General features: G+C 52.9%; 1 protein-coding gene across 4 annotated transcripts in view; it reads left to right on the top strand.

Moving 5' to 3' along the window:
* The window catches only part of CRMP1 (collapsin response mediator protein 1), a 69019-nt gene that overhangs the window by 22521 nt on the left and 29901 nt on the right, over positions 1 to 16597 (top strand). For all 4 annotated transcript variants that reach the window (XM_045528365.1, XM_045528367.1, XM_045528366.1 and 1 more), the window contains 3 exons: positions 1736 to 1824; positions 6541 to 6725; positions 10180 to 10344. In XM_045528365.1, the coding sequence (XP_045384321.1) occupies positions 1736 to 1824; positions 6541 to 6725; positions 10180 to 10344 (439 nt within the window). The remainder of the gene's footprint in view (positions 1 to 1735; positions 1825 to 6540; positions 6726 to 10179; positions 10345 to 16597) is intronic.

Genomic DNA, 16597 nt, shown 5'->3' with positions numbered 1-16597 from the left:
AGACGCTGTGCTTCGCTCTTCACCTCCGCTCCAGCATGGAGAGGACACAGTCGGTACATAACCACATGGGAAGGAATTCTCAGCCCTCGAGAAACTCAAATCAAACATTGATGACACACAAGCGTGCTCAGCGTCCTTGTGCGTGGAATGGGGCGATCCTTCTGGAAGGCGGTTTGGTCATGTTCATCGAGGGCCACACAGAAGGTTTATGCTGTTTGACCCCATTGTTGAGATTTTGAGGATTTTGCTTAACAAGTCACCCAAATTAAGGGAAAAGTTTTGTCCACAAAGGTGTTCAATATACATCCCTGTGAAGAATTGAAAATAAGTATCTAACAGTGGGGGAATAATTGAACAATTTATTATGTGTCCATTAGATGGGATATTTTGTAGCCATTTGGAAATGACAGCTGTGAAGAGCGTGTCAGCAGCTGGGACACACTCACGGTGAGGGAAGGACGGGTCGTGCTCTTTTAGGTTTCCGTAACCCGCTGCTCTCTGGGTTTGCGCGTCATCCTCTCTGCCCAGCACATGCTGCGTTTGCCCCCCTGGCCTTCTCCCTGCGTGACTCTGCTCGGTCCTGCTTATCCGGGCTTATTTCCTGGATCTGTGCTTGCTTTATGTGGCTCCATGCAAGCCCCTCCTCTTCTCCTGAGCCCCCCACACCCCATGACTTGTTAAACATCTGTCTCTCCATCTGTTGGCCCGTGAGAGCCGACTCCAGCTCTGTTTCTGCATCCCTCTGGCCCCTCAGGGCCTGGCCCTGGGCTTGGAGCGGAGACGACTGCTGGTAGCCGACAACGCGTGGACGAGGGAGGGATGTGTGCATTAGGGCCACAGCCGAGGGAAGCAGAAGGAAGTGGGGAAGACACCTGAATGTCGGCTGCAAGCTCTACTGGAGGAGGGGAGGTTTTCACTATCTTTTAAAATGTCTCTAAATTGATCATTATCATATTTAATAATGCCTTGAGAAATTCCTGTTCTACAAATGCCCAAGTTTCTTTAACAAATGAATGACATTCAAAAGGGGGGAGGGGGCCAGTGCAGATGCCAACAGAGACGGCAGAGAAGGCTGAGGCAGGTGCACTGTGGGACTTGGGGTGGATCCTGAGCCAGACCAACCAGCCGTCAAGAGACATTTGTCCAGCCCAAGCAAGAGCAAGACCCCGTCTCTACAAAAATAGAAAAATTAGCCGGGCGTGGTGGTGCATGCCTGTGGTTCCAGCTACTGAGGAGGCTGAGGCAGGAGGATCGCTTGAACCCAGGAGTTGGAGGCTGCTGTGAGTTGGGATCACACCATGGCAATCCAGCCTGGCAGACAAAGTGAGACCCTGTCTCAGACAAACAAATGAAAAGGCATTTGTGAGACAATGAAATAAAATGCAGCAGGGTCTGTTTGATTATTGACTGATGACTGGTTAGTTGGGTAATGAATTATGGTTGTTTATTTAAAATGCCCTTTACGGCCAGGGACACGTACTGAAGCATGCATGGGTGGAACGATACAATGCTTGGGACTTGTTTTCAAATATATTAGCAAAAACAAAACAAAGTTTTTTGGGGAAGGGAGTAGAGGGTGAAATGAGAATGGTGGTGTATTGAAGGATGGGTCTGAAGGGGCTTTTTATTGCCGTTTCTTTTGAAAATATTTGAGAACTTTTATAGCAAAAGTTAAAAAAAAAAGTTACTCTTGGCTTTTCGCCAATGATCCTGACTGCTTTGCTTTGCTTTTCAGAGCGACCGACTCCTCATCAAAGGGGGACGAATCATCAATGATGACCAGTCCTTTTACGCTGATGTCTACTTGGAAGATGGACTTATAAAGTGGGTTGACCCAACATGCCTGTTAAGATACCTGTCTCCCCAGCTGCCTGGCTTAGATGGAAGGGGGGCCGGTGTTCTGTCTCAAAGCACCTGTGCACGGTCCTGTGTGTCAGGGACAGAGACCTCACGGAGATGTGGGGAGGCTCAAACTGCGGGTGGGGAAGGGCTGGCGTTTATCAGGTGCCCTCTGGCCAGGCTCTCTGCCACGCGGCACGGCGGCATCTCATTTAATGCTCATGCCGGGGCTGCGAAGTGCAGACGTGGCCCCTGTTTCATTGTTCTGGAAGCGGCAGGCTGGTGCCGCTAAGGGCTGGCCCCACATTACAGGGTGGGTTAGGGCAAGGCCCCGGTTTCACCCTAGAACAGCTAACTCAATTCATGGCTCTTTCTTCCTCTACCCACCTGCAATTTCTGGAATTGGGTTGAGGAGATGAGGGGAGAAAGGAGGAATGTATGACTTCCAGACACAGCCTTGGCACCTAAAGAAAAGATCTGTTTCCTTTGCTTTCTTCCTGTTGGCTTCCTCTTCAGCTCCACTTGTGACAACCCAGGTGTCTTAGTCTGCTCAGGCTGCCAAAACAATGCATGTGCTGTGTGGTTTAAGCAACAGATGTTTGTTTCTCACATTCCTGGAGGCTGCAAGTCCTGGATCAAGGTGCCATCGGGGCTGGTTTATCTTGGGGTCTCTCTCCTTGGTTTGCAGATGGTGCCTTCCCCCTGTGTGTTTGCGCAGCGTCTCTGCATACACGACCCTGATGTCTCTCTCTTCTTATGATGGCCACCTGCCTAGTGGATTACAGCCCCACTCTTATGACCCCTTTTAACCTTAATTACCTCCTTAGAAGTCCCATCTGCAAAGACAGTCACGTGGTGGGGGACTGGGGCTTCAACATGAATTTGGGGCCACAGTTTGGTCCCTAACACCAGGCAGTGGTTCCTGTGTGTCCTCCCACGTCTGGCTGGCTGGTGATGGGGCAGTGCAGTTGTCTTCTCCGGGATGCCCAGGATTCACTCGCTGCTCAGCCTCTTCCCCGGGAATCTGGACAAGGAGAGGAGGACACTGTCTCAGGCTCCAGTGTGGGTGGTTGGCACAGAAAGGAAAGGCAGAGGGGACCTGGAGCAAGGTGAAGGTGAGGCAGGGGTGGGTTCTGTTAGCAGCACCTTCCTGGGGCCCACATAGGCTTGGAGAAGGAGGAGGAGGAGGAGGAGGACCATGGTGAGAGGAGGCTGTGAATGACTGAGAACCTTGAAAGAGGCCACATATGCAGAGCACCCAGCGAAGGCTGCTGCCCAGGCCGGTGGAGCCCTCCCTGCTCCCATCTGCCCACCCCCAACTCTGGTCCCAGGCTGTCTTAGTCCACTTGCGTTGCTATAAAGGAAATACCCGAGGCTGGGTAACCTATAATGAATAGGGCTGTACAAGAAGCACGGCGCCGGCATCTGCTCCTGGTCGCGGCTTTAGGGAGCTTCCACTCACGGAGGAAGAAGAGGAGCAGGTGTCACACGGAGAAAGAGGGGCGAGAGCGGGAGGAGAGGAAGCCGGGCTCTCCTGGCAGCTAGTAGACGAGAAACCACTCATCGCCACCAAGCCTGGCGTGAGGCATCTGCCACGGGCCCCAAACACCGCCCACCAGGCCACACCTCGAATAGTGGGGACCAAATTTCAGCGTGAGATTGGGAGGGGCCAGACATCCCCACAGTAGCAAAGGCCTTGACCACTTCCATTCCCAGCTCAGGCCTCTCAGGCCTCCCTTCCTCCAGCTCCATATCCTCCCCTTCCATGGCTGGCTCTTCTGGCCAAGATGCAGGCATGGGGCTCGCGGGGCTCCCAGGCTGCTCTCCCTGGGGACCTGTGCCCATGAGGCCCTGCCTGGAGTGCACCCCCCCCCGCCCTTCCTGTCCCCTTCCCCCTCAACTCTTGTTTGTCCCTCTGGGCCCAGCTCATGCAATTCCTCCTCCAGGAAGCCTTCCCTCTGTCCCTGCAGCCCGCGGGCTGCTGTCTGCCGCAGCCTTCCTCCTGCTGACCTGCCCTCCAGCTGGACCTGGGCTTGCTGCCTCCCTGCCTGGGCCCCGCCCGTGCCTGGGACAGGGACAGTGCCCAGGAGTAGTGATTAAGGGAAGGTGTAAACAAATGGGTCTTGACTGTCACATAGTGAGGACACTGGTGTCAGCCACGGACAGACAGCCTGGAACCAGAAAGGGGATCAGAGCAGGTTGGGTGGGGGGAGTGTGGAGAGAGGTGTCCAAAAGTGAGGTTTTCTGACTCAACCACTGCTTAGATATGGAGCAAACAGCCCTGGCGGGGGACACCTCTTTGTGCGGGGACCTCTGGGGTTCTGAGCCGCGAAGGGTAAAACACGGCTAAGAACTATTCCCAGGGCCACCGTTTGCTCCCACAGCCACGTGCTGCCTCAAGTTCCGCTGGCCACTTCCACCACGTCCCTCCCCTTCCGCAGCTTTGCCATCCCAGGAGGTCTACAGATGGAGCAAGGCGGTGGGTTGAGCTGCATTTCTGAAGCGCCTGCTGAGCACCTGGAGTCCCAGCCTGTGGCTAACAGGCTGTTCAGGAAGCGACAGTTCCCCTCAGTGGGGTATCTGCCAGCTCTGCTGTGTCACGTGACCCCCACTGCTGGGGGTCGTCTTCCTGCCTGTGAGGCAGAGCGAGAAGGTGCCTGAGGGCCTGGCAGGGGGCTCGGGGCGTTCCGGGCAGGAGTCCTGCTGGCCGAGAGTGTAGGTTTGGAAGCGCAGGGCTGGGGGACCCCCATGCTGGCCCCAGGGACCACTGGCATGTGGAGGCACCGTTTTCCTTCACTTTAAGCCCCAAGAATCCTTTAATTTTGTGGCCATTTGCCAAGTTTCCTAAAAGCTATTCTGCTGCTATGATTCATTGAGTTATGAATCATTAGGTCTTCCAGCCAATTCAGTCAGCATCCCTGCATGAAAAGCTAGTCGAGGGTTTCTGGGAGCCGGGGGCTGGTGCGGGGGCGTCTGCTAACCCGTCTGCTAACCCGCTGTGCTCCCCGTCTCCCCTCCCCTCCCCTGCCACGCGGTGCTGTTGAGCCCCACTCACTGGGCCCGGCTCCAGTGCGGGTCCCATTGGCTTACTCCCCCCAGTGCGGGTCCCATTCGCTGACTCCCCCCAGTGCGGGTCCCATTGGCTTACTCCCCCCAGTGCGGGTCCCATTCGCTGACTCCCCCAGTGCGGGTCCCATTTGCTGACTCCCCCCAGTCCGGGTCCCATGCGTTTACTCCCCCCAGTGTGGGTCCCATTTGCTGACTCCTCCCAGTGCGGGTCCCATTGGTTTACTCCCCCCAGTGCGGGTCCCATTCGCTGACTCCCCCCAGTGCGGGTCCCATTTGCTGACTCCTCCCAGTGCGGGTCCCAAGCGTTTACTCCCCCCAGTGCGGGTCCCATTCACTGACTCCCCCCAGTGCGGGTCCCATTGGCTTACTCCCCCCAGTGCGGGTCCCATTCGCTGACTCCCCCCAGTGCGGGTCCCATTCGCTGACTCCCCCCAGTGCGGGTCCCATGCGTTTACTCCCCCCAGTGCGGGTCCCATTCACTGACTCCCCCCAGTGCGGGTCCCATTGGCTTACTCCCCCCAGTGCGGGTCCCATTCGCTGACTTCCCCCAGTGCGGGTCCCATGCGTTTACTCCCCCCAGTGCGGGTCCCATTCACTGACTCCCCCCAGTGCGGGTCCCATTCGCTGACTCCCCCCAGTGCGGGTCCCATTCGCTGACTCCCCCCAGTGCGGGTCCCATTGGCTGACTCCCCCCAGTGCGGGTCCCATTGGCTTACTCCCCCTAGTGCGGGTCCCATTGGCTTACTCCCCCCAGTGCGGGTCCCATTCGCTGACTCTCCCCAGTGCGGGTCCCATTCACTGACTGCCCCCAGTAGGGGTCCCATTCGCTGACTCCCCCCGGTGTGGTCCCATTTCGCTTACTCCCCCCAGCAGGGGTCCCGTTCACTTACTCCCCCCAGGAGTGGGGAGAGTCTGTGCTCCTGCGTAAAGGCGGGAGGCAGCCAGGCTGGTGGGCAGAGCCCTGAGGTTTCACTTGGGGAAACCTGGGCTCGAATCCGGGCCCATCACTGGCTCACTGTGTGACCATGGACAAGTCACCACACCTCTCTGAGTTCCATCATCCTCCTATGCACAGTGGGAATACCTCCTACCTCACAGGGTTCAAGGTGGGAGATTAGGGGAGGTTTGTAGAGGGCCGTGACCACGCCTGGGATGAATGGGCCCCTAGTTAGATTACTTGTGCCCCCCCCCCCAGCATGGTGACTGAGTCACAGGCTCTAATTAGACCAGGCTGTGATTCCACGCTGCCAGAAGTATGTAAAGTACTCTAGAGTGACAGGCTCAGAGAACACTTTGCCACTTGATGGATGCTGGTCTCATCTCTGTTGGATTGAGCTCTGCCACCGCCTCCCCCTGGAAGCCTTCCCAGATGACCAGGCTGGGCGAAGTGGCCTGCTGAGTGCTCCCTGACCCCCTGTGCATTCTGTCCACATGACTTTCCTCATTACACTATGGCTTGTCCCCCAGCCCCCTCCCCCAGGGCAGGGCCCAGCCTGAGCTCTCCCTCTCTACCCAGGGTCTGTGAGGGCCTGGCTCAGAAATGCTTACCAAGTGGCACTGAAGTTGCACAGCTGAGAGTCCCTTCTGTCTGCCTCTTAAGAACCCAGAGCCATCTCTGTTGTTTGCCTGCAGGCAAATGGGAGAGAACTTGATTGTTCCCGGTGGAGTGAAGATTGTTGAGGCCAACGGGCGGATGGTGATTCCTGGAGGTATTGATGTCAACACGTACCTGCAGAAACCCTGCCAGGGGATGACCACAGCCGATGACTTCTTCCAAGGGACGAAGGCAGCGCTGGCAGGCGGGACCACGATGATCAGTGAGTGGCGCTGTCCCTGGCCCTAGGGACCTAAGCTGTGAGTTCTCTTCTTCATCACTGGCATCACCACAAGCGCTTGGCACACCCAGGCACTTGGCTCAGGATGAGACTAAAGTTGCATTTAGAGTTTTAGAATGGAATTTATTTAAAGAAAAGTATTAAGTAAGGAAGGTGTGGATTATAGGTAGATAAAGCAAAAAAAAAATGCTACAACGTGCTGTGAAGATGGCTAAAGTTTTGGAACCAGTGACATAGGTATTATTATGACAGATGGGGAAATAGAGGCTCAGAGAGGTAAAGTAACTTGCCCAAGGTGCCACAGCTTAGAAGTGGTTGTATTCGTCAGTGTTGCTGCCGTAGCACCATGGTAATGCTGCGTAACAAACAGCCCTCAGATTTCAAGCAATGCTTGTTTTTCCCACTCCAGGGTCTGCAGGAGTGGGGCTGGGGGCTGGAGTGGCTCTGCCCGGGCTGTAGGTTGGATTTGGGGTGCCGCGGATCTCCCATTCTGGTACCTGTGACTCCCCAGCTGTTCTCTTCTCCTTGTGAGTGGCAGAGTGCTGGGGCTGGCCAAAATTTGCCACTCCTCCCCTCTTCACCTCACTTTCATGCTGTGACTTCTACCCACCACTGCTGGCCAGTCACACAGCCAAGTGCAAAGTCGCCAGGAGTATGCTCTGCCCCAGTGACCCTGCTGAGGTTGGGGCAGGAAGGAGAAACTATGGACACGTCATACCATTCTGCCACAGTGGCCTGTCTGGGAAGCTGCCCCATGCAGCCTGGTGGTGGTTTGGGTTTTGTGTGCTGCTTTTGCTTGGATTCCATTTTAATAAGTGATTTTAATTAAATAGGCAACAGTTGATTGCAAATGTTCTTTTAACTATTAGGCTCGCCAATTGTGGGCGGCTTGAGAGCTGGCCCCAGCCCTGCCCATCTCTGCCCCTCCTGCGAGTCCCTGTGGAAGTGCCCTCGGAGGGCAAGAGCCAGCCCCATATGGGCAGAGCTGGAGGGTCCGCACTGCCCCAGGCCCCCTGAGCCAGGAGGGTGCGGCTTGGCTTCTGACCCCTCTTCCCAAGGTCTGCCCTTGGGTCTGCTGGCTGGGAAGGGGGAGGAGCTCAGGCTTCGGCCCGGGCAGACCAGGACGTGGATCCGGCCACCACGGTGTGACCCTGAGCGCGGCTACTTGGGCCAGCACTCAGCCTCTCTGAGCCCCAGCGTCCTCATCTGTAATTACCATGGGCTTTAAGATAGGAGGCCCTAAGCTTGTTTGGACACATCCGTGAGATTCCTTAGTGTAGTGTGTGGCACCTGAGAGTGCTGAGCAGTGGAGATGGAAGTTCCAGGCTCAGGAGACCCATGCAGGGCAGGGGACAGCACCCTGAGCAAGGAGCCAGGGTCCCTGGGATCTCCGCTTGCTCCTCTCCAAGGCCCTGGGGAGCCCTGCCCTGTAGCCTCCCCTCCCCGCCTGTGAAGGGCAATTTTCAGTGTATGTTTCAGCAACACCAAGAACCTGTGAAAGAACCACGAGGACCACAGACAGGGGGTCTGACGTGGGCCCCATCCCACTTCTTCATTCAGCAGGTGCTGATTGAGGGTCATGCTGCACCAGGCACTGTGCCAGGTGGACAAAAGCAGGAATGATGCTTGCTCTCAAGGGGCTTGCTGTCTCGCAGGGGGTCCCTGATCACTGCCCGGGAGGACAACAAAGTGTGACTAGTGCTACGAAGGAGAGGGGGCACAGTGCTTTGAACAGCATGGCAGGGGCTCAGGGAAGCCTCCTCTGAAGACGCAGTGTTTGTACAGGGAGCTCGATGAACCAGAATTAACTGGGTGAAGAGGGCGGAGGGCACCAGGAGGAAGGAGCAGCATGTGCAAAGGCCCTATGGTGGGAGAGTGCGCCTCACACTCCAGAGGCTGCAGGAAGGCCCACAGGTGCGGTGCAGAGGCTGGGGGGTGGACTCTCGTGAGGTGAGACTGGAAGGTCAGGGGGCGCTGGGTCTTGCCTGTCAAGGTGAGGACTTTGCTCTTTTCATATGGGTGACAGGCAGCCACTGAAGGGGTTTAAGCAAGGAGTGATGTGATCTGTTTGGGTTTTGAAGAGACCAGGGTAGAGTGGCCCAGATGGGATGTGGCTGGACCAGTGGGGAGGTGACTGCACAGTTCAGCTGAGAGGCGAGGGTGGCATGGCCATGGAGTGGACAGAGTGGACAGCTCCAGGGACATGGAGGGGATAGGTCCACAGTACTTGGCGATGGATCAGATGGCGGGTATACGAGGGAAAGGAAATGCCAGGGGCGACCCCATGGCTTCTGGCTTGTGGAGCTGTCAGGTGGTGATTTTGGGGGCAGGTTTGCAAGTGAGGTGGGAGAGGGGACACTGTTACATGAAGTTCTGAATGTTTTGATTTTGAGGAGCTTTCAGTCATCCCAGTGCAGAGGTCGAGAGCATGACTGGGTTGGGAGTTGTGTAGCTCAGAGGAAGTGGCCATTTTAACGAGCGGGTGCAGGGAAAGAAGAGTTCCAGGACCGAGGCTGAAGGGGTTCAGTCACTCTGTGGGCAAGAGAGGATGCAGAGTGCTCAGGGACATTGATAAGCAGCAGCCAGAGAAGTAGGACAGGAAGCCAGAAAAAGCCAGCTGGTTGTGTGGCCATGCACCAAGGAGTGAGCTCAAGGAAGGAGAGAGCGACTCCTTGTGTCATGAGAGGCCGAGAGAGTGAGGGTGGCATGCTTGCATTAGACCTGGGGACGCGAGGGTCACATTAGCACAGGCTGACACTGGGGGTAGATGGAGCAGTGAGAGGAGGAGGAGGGAGTGGAGACTGCTACTCATGGCACGTGGCTGTGACGGGCGGCTATGCAGAGAAACTGCTGCGAGGATTTGCAGGCTCAAGTGAGGCTGAAGGACAGGAGGCTCCCCTTTCTGGTCTACACCACATTTAAGATTTTATTTGAAAAATGGATGTTGAAGATAACTTGTTTAATCCCTAAGGGTCTTTTCATCGTGACATTCTGTGCTTTGGGAGGCAGCGTGGAGCAGTGGGTAAGGTTTCGGCAGGTCTCAGGGAATCTTCTCCCCTCTGCTTAGCAGCTGTGTGACCTTGGACAAGTGCCTTACCCTGTCTGAGCCTCGGTTTTTTTCATCTGCAAAGTAGGGATATTAATATTCACATCACAGGATGGTTGTGAGGATTAAATGAGGTAATTTGCATAAAGCCTCGGTGGCAGCGTCTGACACATAGCATTGGACAAATAGTTGTGCTGCTGCTGAGGACGACAGTGGTGGTGACGATGGTGGTGATGTCACTGCTGATGCTGTGGTTAGTGATGGTGACAGTGATGGCAGTGTGACGATGATGGTGGGAGTGGTGATGGAAAGGACACTGCTGGGGACGGTGGTGGTGAGGGGACTGCTGCTGGAACACTTGGCATCGTGACACGCATTTCCCTGCCCCAGTTGACCATGTTGTTCCTGAGCCTGGGTCCAGCCTGCTGACCTCCTTCGAGAAGTGGCACGAAGCAGCTGACACCAAATCCTGCTGTGACTACTCCCTGCACGTGGACATCACGAGCTGGTACGATGGCGTTCGGGAGGAGCTGGAGGTGCTGGTCCAGGACAAAGGTCAGTTACAGCCCTAGAAGGAGGCTGTGGAGTCCCTGGTTCCTGGGTAGATCCAAAGATTACGTGGAGCAAAAAATCCCTTTACCTGCATCTGCTCTGAACAGTTATGAGCTGTGCACGGCCACACAAACAATGACGAAACGGGCCACTCCTTCTAGAGTCTGTCCTCTCCTTGAAGCCCCCTGGAGGTGTCCCTTGCTCACAGAAGTGGGCCCAGTTTCCACCACTTGGCGTGCAAGGCCCTCGCGGATCTAGCCTCACTCTTCCTCCTCTCTGCTGCAACCCGTCCTGGGAACTTGCTGTCCTGGCTGCTGCCCCCGAAACCTGCAATGCTGCAGGGCCTTTGCTCATGCAGTTCCCTGGCCAGGAATGCCCTTTGTGCTCTGCCCACCAGATGCCACTCTCCTTCAAGACCCAGCTCAGCCGGGACCTTCTTCCGTTCCCCAATCGGAATTGCTGCGTTCCTTGAATATCCAAAGCCAGTTACTTGGGACTCTTTGGGGGTACTGTTTCCATTGTGCTTGCCTTGTGGGACGTTGGTTGTCTGTCTGGCTCTTCGTCAAGCGCCAAGCTCTGTTGGGGTGGGGGGACCATGTCTGTACGTCTCTGCCTCCCAGCTGGGCTCCCCTGTGTCTGGGTTCACACCCGGTGTCCCTGCGCAGTGTGGACTCCGTGCGATGTGCCTCATGTTGACTGAGGTCAGCTGAACAGAGGCCACAGACAGGGCAAAGGGCAACAGAGCGGAGTGAGCAGGGCGCGGGTGCTCAGTTCCGGAAGGGGGCGGGCAGCCTACATGGAGGCGCTCCACGGGGAGCGAGGGTGTGTTCGAGATTTTTAAAATACCTACACTGCGTTTCTTGTTATAGAAGTATCATCATCCCCAATATTTGAAAGACCAGAAAATAGAAGGAAAAAAAACTTCTTTCCCCTGGTTCTGTCCGAATGACGATTTCCCCTCCGTGGGAAGGATTAAGGCCCCGTCCCCGCCTCCGGAGGTGCCTCCCCCCGTGCGTCTGCGCAGTGGCTGTTGTTGCCAACCCTTCTTTTTTCACTTGACCTTAGTAACTTTTTAATGGCTCATAATATACCATATAATTGTTAATTTGCTCAATGATATTCTCTTCGAGGGGCATTTAGGTTTTCTGTTTGTTTTATTATAAATTATGTTATAATGAGCATCTTTGTATATAAATGTTTGTTTGCATGTCCACTTTTCTTTCTTAGATTTCCAGAAATGGAATTAGGAGGTCAAAAGTTTTAGCATTTTTCAAGACCATGCCACTTATTGCCAAATTGGCTTCCTGAAAGATGCATCCGCTGGTGTGCCCACAAATCATGTGTTTCCTCCACTGGGTGTCGCTGCTTCTGGGAAATCCTTGCTAATTCCGTGGGTTAAAGACATTCTACCCTTGTTGCTTTCACTGCAGTTCTTTAATTACTAATTACGTTAAACATTTGGTGTATATTTTTCCTTACGTGAATGTCTGATTGTATTCTTTGCCCACTGATCAATCTGGATCTTCGTATGTCTGTTTAACATCAGGAAGGCATCATCCTTTTGTCGCAGTTGCTGGGACTCACACCACAGCCACACACAGAGTCATAATCCAAGACCATTGTCAATTCTGTGTCTTGCTTTTCTCACCTGAGCTTAAGTCTTGAGCAGTTTTCCGCGTCAGTCCATGGGCGTCACACAGGCGTAACAACCTGATGGTGCATGAGGACAGGAGGGTCAGGGCGGGCACTGGGATTTTGGAACTGTCGGTGAGGGTGACACAGCTGTGGGGGCAGGTGGCATTGTTGGGGTCTTGATATCTATTGCACTGCCCTGGAAGAGGGCAGAGAGTGGTTTTCCTCCCTCGGCTAGCAACTCGCAAGGGAAAGGCCTGGGGACGGGTTAGCTGCGTGCGTGAGCCCGGCGGCTCCCTTCCTGGAAGGCAGTTCCAGGGCTCACAGCTGAGGGTCATCTGCCTGCAGCTGCCCCAGACTCTGGGGGACAGATCCTTCATTCCCAAAGTGGAGGTGTTGGGAGCTCATCACGGCACCCACTGCGGGCCGTTCAGTTGTTTGCCATTTCAAACGGTGTGTGGGAGGACGTCTATGGGGAGACATCCAGGCTCGCTGTGCCAGTGCTCCCCAGAGAGACAGCTCTGAGTGGACGCGGGTGCTCCTGCCCTCCGTGTGGGGCACAGTCCGGGACGAGCACCAGCCTGCCCCGCTGACTCACACCAGCAGCACAAGTTGCTGGCTCTGTCTCTCACCTGGTTCCATCTTCTAAAACTGGCACTCTCTCTTTCTCGCTCGTACACACACGTGTGCAGTCAGGCAACTTCCTGAGTGTCACATGCCTTGCAGGAAGCAGCAAGATGTGGGAAGACCCCAGCAGCCAGAGGGCCTGCAGGTCCCGCCTCTCCCCCCTCCTGGCTGTGTGACCCCAGGACAAGTCACCCTGCTGGCCTCTCTGAGGCTCGCTCATGGCCCCTCATCCACAGCTCAGATATATCCTTAGACCAGTCAATTACTGGCTTATTTTAGAAATCCCAAGGCACAAGAGGAAATTATTCTAGAACAGGCTAATTCTGGGGCTCTGTGTGGACTTGGCAGTGGAGAATGACTATCCCTCAGGATGGAATTTATTATAATAAATCACTGATAAGGGAGTTCTTCCTATGATGTGTAAGCCACAGACCCCAAACACTATTAATAATAATTATTGGTTTTGTTGGATGTCAGCAGTGCTTCAGTCTCAAAATAGAAACCTTAATTTAGAAACTGTTGAAAGGAGGAGAAAAAACACAGTGTAGTGAAGAGGAAAGGAACTCACATTGGCCGAGTGTTTCCTGTGGGGTCAGGCCATTGGTTACTTTTCACAGAATAGCAATGCAAGGGCATTATATAAAGGGTATAATTCCCCTTTTTGCATGAACTTTCTGGATCTTTCTTCCAGAAATCTCGCTGTCTCTTTAGCACATTGCCCTATGTATCAGCTAGCATTAGCTGTGTAACAAACTACCCAGACCTCGGGTTTATAATGTAGTCAATAGTCAGCATTCGGTTGGTTGGCAGCTTGGGTTAGGCTCAGCTGAGCAGCCTTCTGCAAATCTTGCCCACGCTCACTGTGACATTTGGGCCTCAGCTGGGATGCCTGGGGAGCTCATGAGTGACCGTTCATCCTCCAACAGCTCTGTGGGACTTCTTCCCATAGTGGCAGTGTTCCAACGGGGCGAGCATAGATGCTGAAAGGCCTCTTGAGGCTTAAGCTTGGAACTTGTGCACATCATTTCAATTGCATCGTGTTGGCCAAAGCAAGTCAAAAGACGAGCCCAGGTTCAAGGGATAGGGAAAAAGACTCCATCTCTTGACAGGAGGGACCTCAAAGAATTTGCGACCATTTTAATGTACTATAATGCCTCATTCTGGCCACAAATATTTATATTCCTCCCATGTGCAAAATACTCACCCTCTCCCTGAAACCATGAAAGTTTCATCCAATTACAGCATAAGGCTCAAAGTCCAGTATCTCATTATCAGCATTAACACAGGATACAGATGAGGCTATTTAGGTGTGGCTTCTCCTGATCCAAACACTTGTGAACTAAAAAGGTTTTAAGTGATGTGTGCTACCCACACGCAGCCAACTTACAGTGTGGGACAGTGACAGGATAACCACAGTAAACACACTCGTGGAAAAGGAGAAAAAGTGGGCAGTGCCCAGTCATGACTCCTTAGAGTTCTGGGTGCAGCTAGGCACAGGCTGCTGATCCTCCTGACTGGGACGAGGAGATGCTCCCCAGCAAGGCCCAGGCTTTCTCCCTGGGAGTCCTGCACAAGTTACGGGGGGGGCAAACTGCACTTAGCTTGTGGGCCAAGTCTGGGCTGTGGCCTGTTTGTGTATTGCCCTTGAGCTAAGAATGTTTTTTACATTCTTAAAGGCTTTTAAAAACAAAATGAACAACAGCAAAGAACAACATGTGACAGAGACTGTATGTGGCCCACAAAACCTAAAACATTTACTAATCTAGTCCTTTACCAAAAAAGTCCCCTGCACTAGGCCATTGTTTTGCATAGTGCAGGTTCCTCTCTCTTGGTTTGACACTTTGAGATACAGTTTCTTTTCAAAAAAAAAAAAAAAAAAAATGGCCCACATTTGGCACTGAGTAACTTTCTCAACTTTTTCCTACACATAGGAAGCTGTCAGACTGAGCCCCCTTTTCATTTTGAACCATCTCAATCTCTTTTAGTCAAAGGTGGTACAACTTTCTTAAAAACATTGTGGGTTTCCAGTGTATCAGATTCTAGTCTACTGAGCAGATTTTTTTTTGAGACAAGTGTATTTTAGGTGACTGTCCATGTGCTGTGTGGCAATGCCTTTAAGATTCTTAGAAGCCCTTTTGTCGAGCTGAGGAAGTTTATGGGGCACCAACTCAGATTTTTCTGAGGTCATGGCCAAGAGTTACAGACATATCCCCGATGTGATCTTTTCCCTGAGGCCATTGTTTACTTTGGGAATTTTGTAGGCAGGAATTTTGTAGGCAGTCACGAACAGAGATGAGATACAATTTCATTTTCCAGTCCAACAAATCGTGGGCCTCCTGCGTGTCTGCTAAATTCTGCTTGCAGACTGAACACTTCCTTCTCTGTCTCTTTCTTAGGTCCTTTCTCATCTCCCAGTTCCTTTTTATTTCTTTCTTCTTGAACCTCATCATATAGAGCTTTAAGAAGGCAATTGACACTTTCAGCATTCATGGAAATCCTCTCGGCTAGATTCACAAGTTCTCAGGGTACATTTTGTTCCAAGTTCCCACAAGTGACTTTTTCTAATTATGTGACCCATTAATGTGGGTCTTCCCTTTTAGACTCTCTGCTAAGAGTTAATTGACTATTTTCCAACTTTTGCTATTAGTTCCCTCACTACTCTTCCAACCTCTACTCACCAGTCAATCCCAAGGTCAGGGCTGCACATTGTAGGGTTTGCCCACTGCAGCACCCAGCCTCTAGGTGCCAATTTCTGCATTAATTAGCCTTTGCTGTGTAACGTAAAAACCACTAAAAAAAAATCTAGTGGCTTAAAACAGCGACTGTTAGGACCACAGTGAATACCATCTCACATCCATTGGGATGATTACTCTACCAACAAAAACAAAACCAGAAAATAACAAGTGTTAGTGAGGATGTGGAGAACTTGGAGCCTTTGTGCACTGTTGGTGGGAATGTAAAATGGTGCAGCTGCTGTGGGAAACAGTGTGGAGGCTCCTCACCAGTTGGAAACTGGAGCTACCACGGGATCCAGCAGTTCCACCGCTGGCTGTATACCCGGAAGAACTGAAAGCAGGGGCTCAAAGAGAGACCTGCACACCCGTGCTCACAGCAGCACTATCTGCAGTAGCTGAAGGGTGGAAGCAGCCCAGGCATCTGCTGACTGATGAACAGATGAACAAAACGAGGTATATCCATACAATAGAATATCACTCAGCCTTAAAAAGAAGGAATTTCTTACACATGGAGGACATCATACTAAGAGAAATAAGCCAATCACAAAGGACAAATACTAAACGATCCCATTGATATGAGATACCTAGAGCAGTCGCGTTTCTAGAGACAGACAGTCGCTTGGTGGTTGTCAGGGGTTTCGGGGGTGCTGGGGAGTTACTGTTTGATGGGGACAGAGCTTCAGTTTCACAACATGAGCAAACCCTGGAGATGGCTGCACAAGGACGTGAGTATACTTAATGCTGAACTGTACAGTTAAAAATGGTTAAGATGGTAAATTTTGTGTTATGTGTATTTTACCACAAATAGTAAAAAACAGTAATTGTTGATTTCCTCCTAACCCTGTGAGTAGGCAGGTTGGCCTGGGCTCAGCTGGGCACTTGTGCTGTTTACGTCCTGCTCATTCGTGCCTTGGCCTGCCCGGGGTGGCTGCTGCGGCCAGGAGGGCTCTCCCAGGAGGGCTCTCCCCACGACCCGCTCACCGGTCTGCAGAGGCATCTTCACGGTTTGGTTCCCAGGGGTGAGAGCAGAAGCTACAAGTCCTCTTGAGGTTCAGGCTTGGACCTTGTGTAGTGTGACATCTGCTTCTTTAGTCACAAGACCAGCCAGATTCGAGGAGTGGGGAAATGGACTCTGTCTCTTGACGGAAATTACTGCAAGAATTCCGTGAAGTTAAAAAAAAATTTACCAGCCTGTTAAATCTCTTCCTCGCACCCATCTCTACGTGAAATCATCTTATTTGTTTATTTATTGTTTGCCATTC

This window comes from Lemur catta, chromosome 17 (assembly GCF_020740605.2).
Source record: "Lemur catta isolate mLemCat1 chromosome 17, mLemCat1.pri, whole genome shotgun sequence".
NCBI classification, from domain to species: Eukaryota; Metazoa; Chordata; class Mammalia; order Primates; family Lemuridae; genus Lemur; species Lemur catta.
Note: the sequence above shows the minus strand (reverse complement) of the source record. Positions and strands in the feature narration are given on the sequence as shown.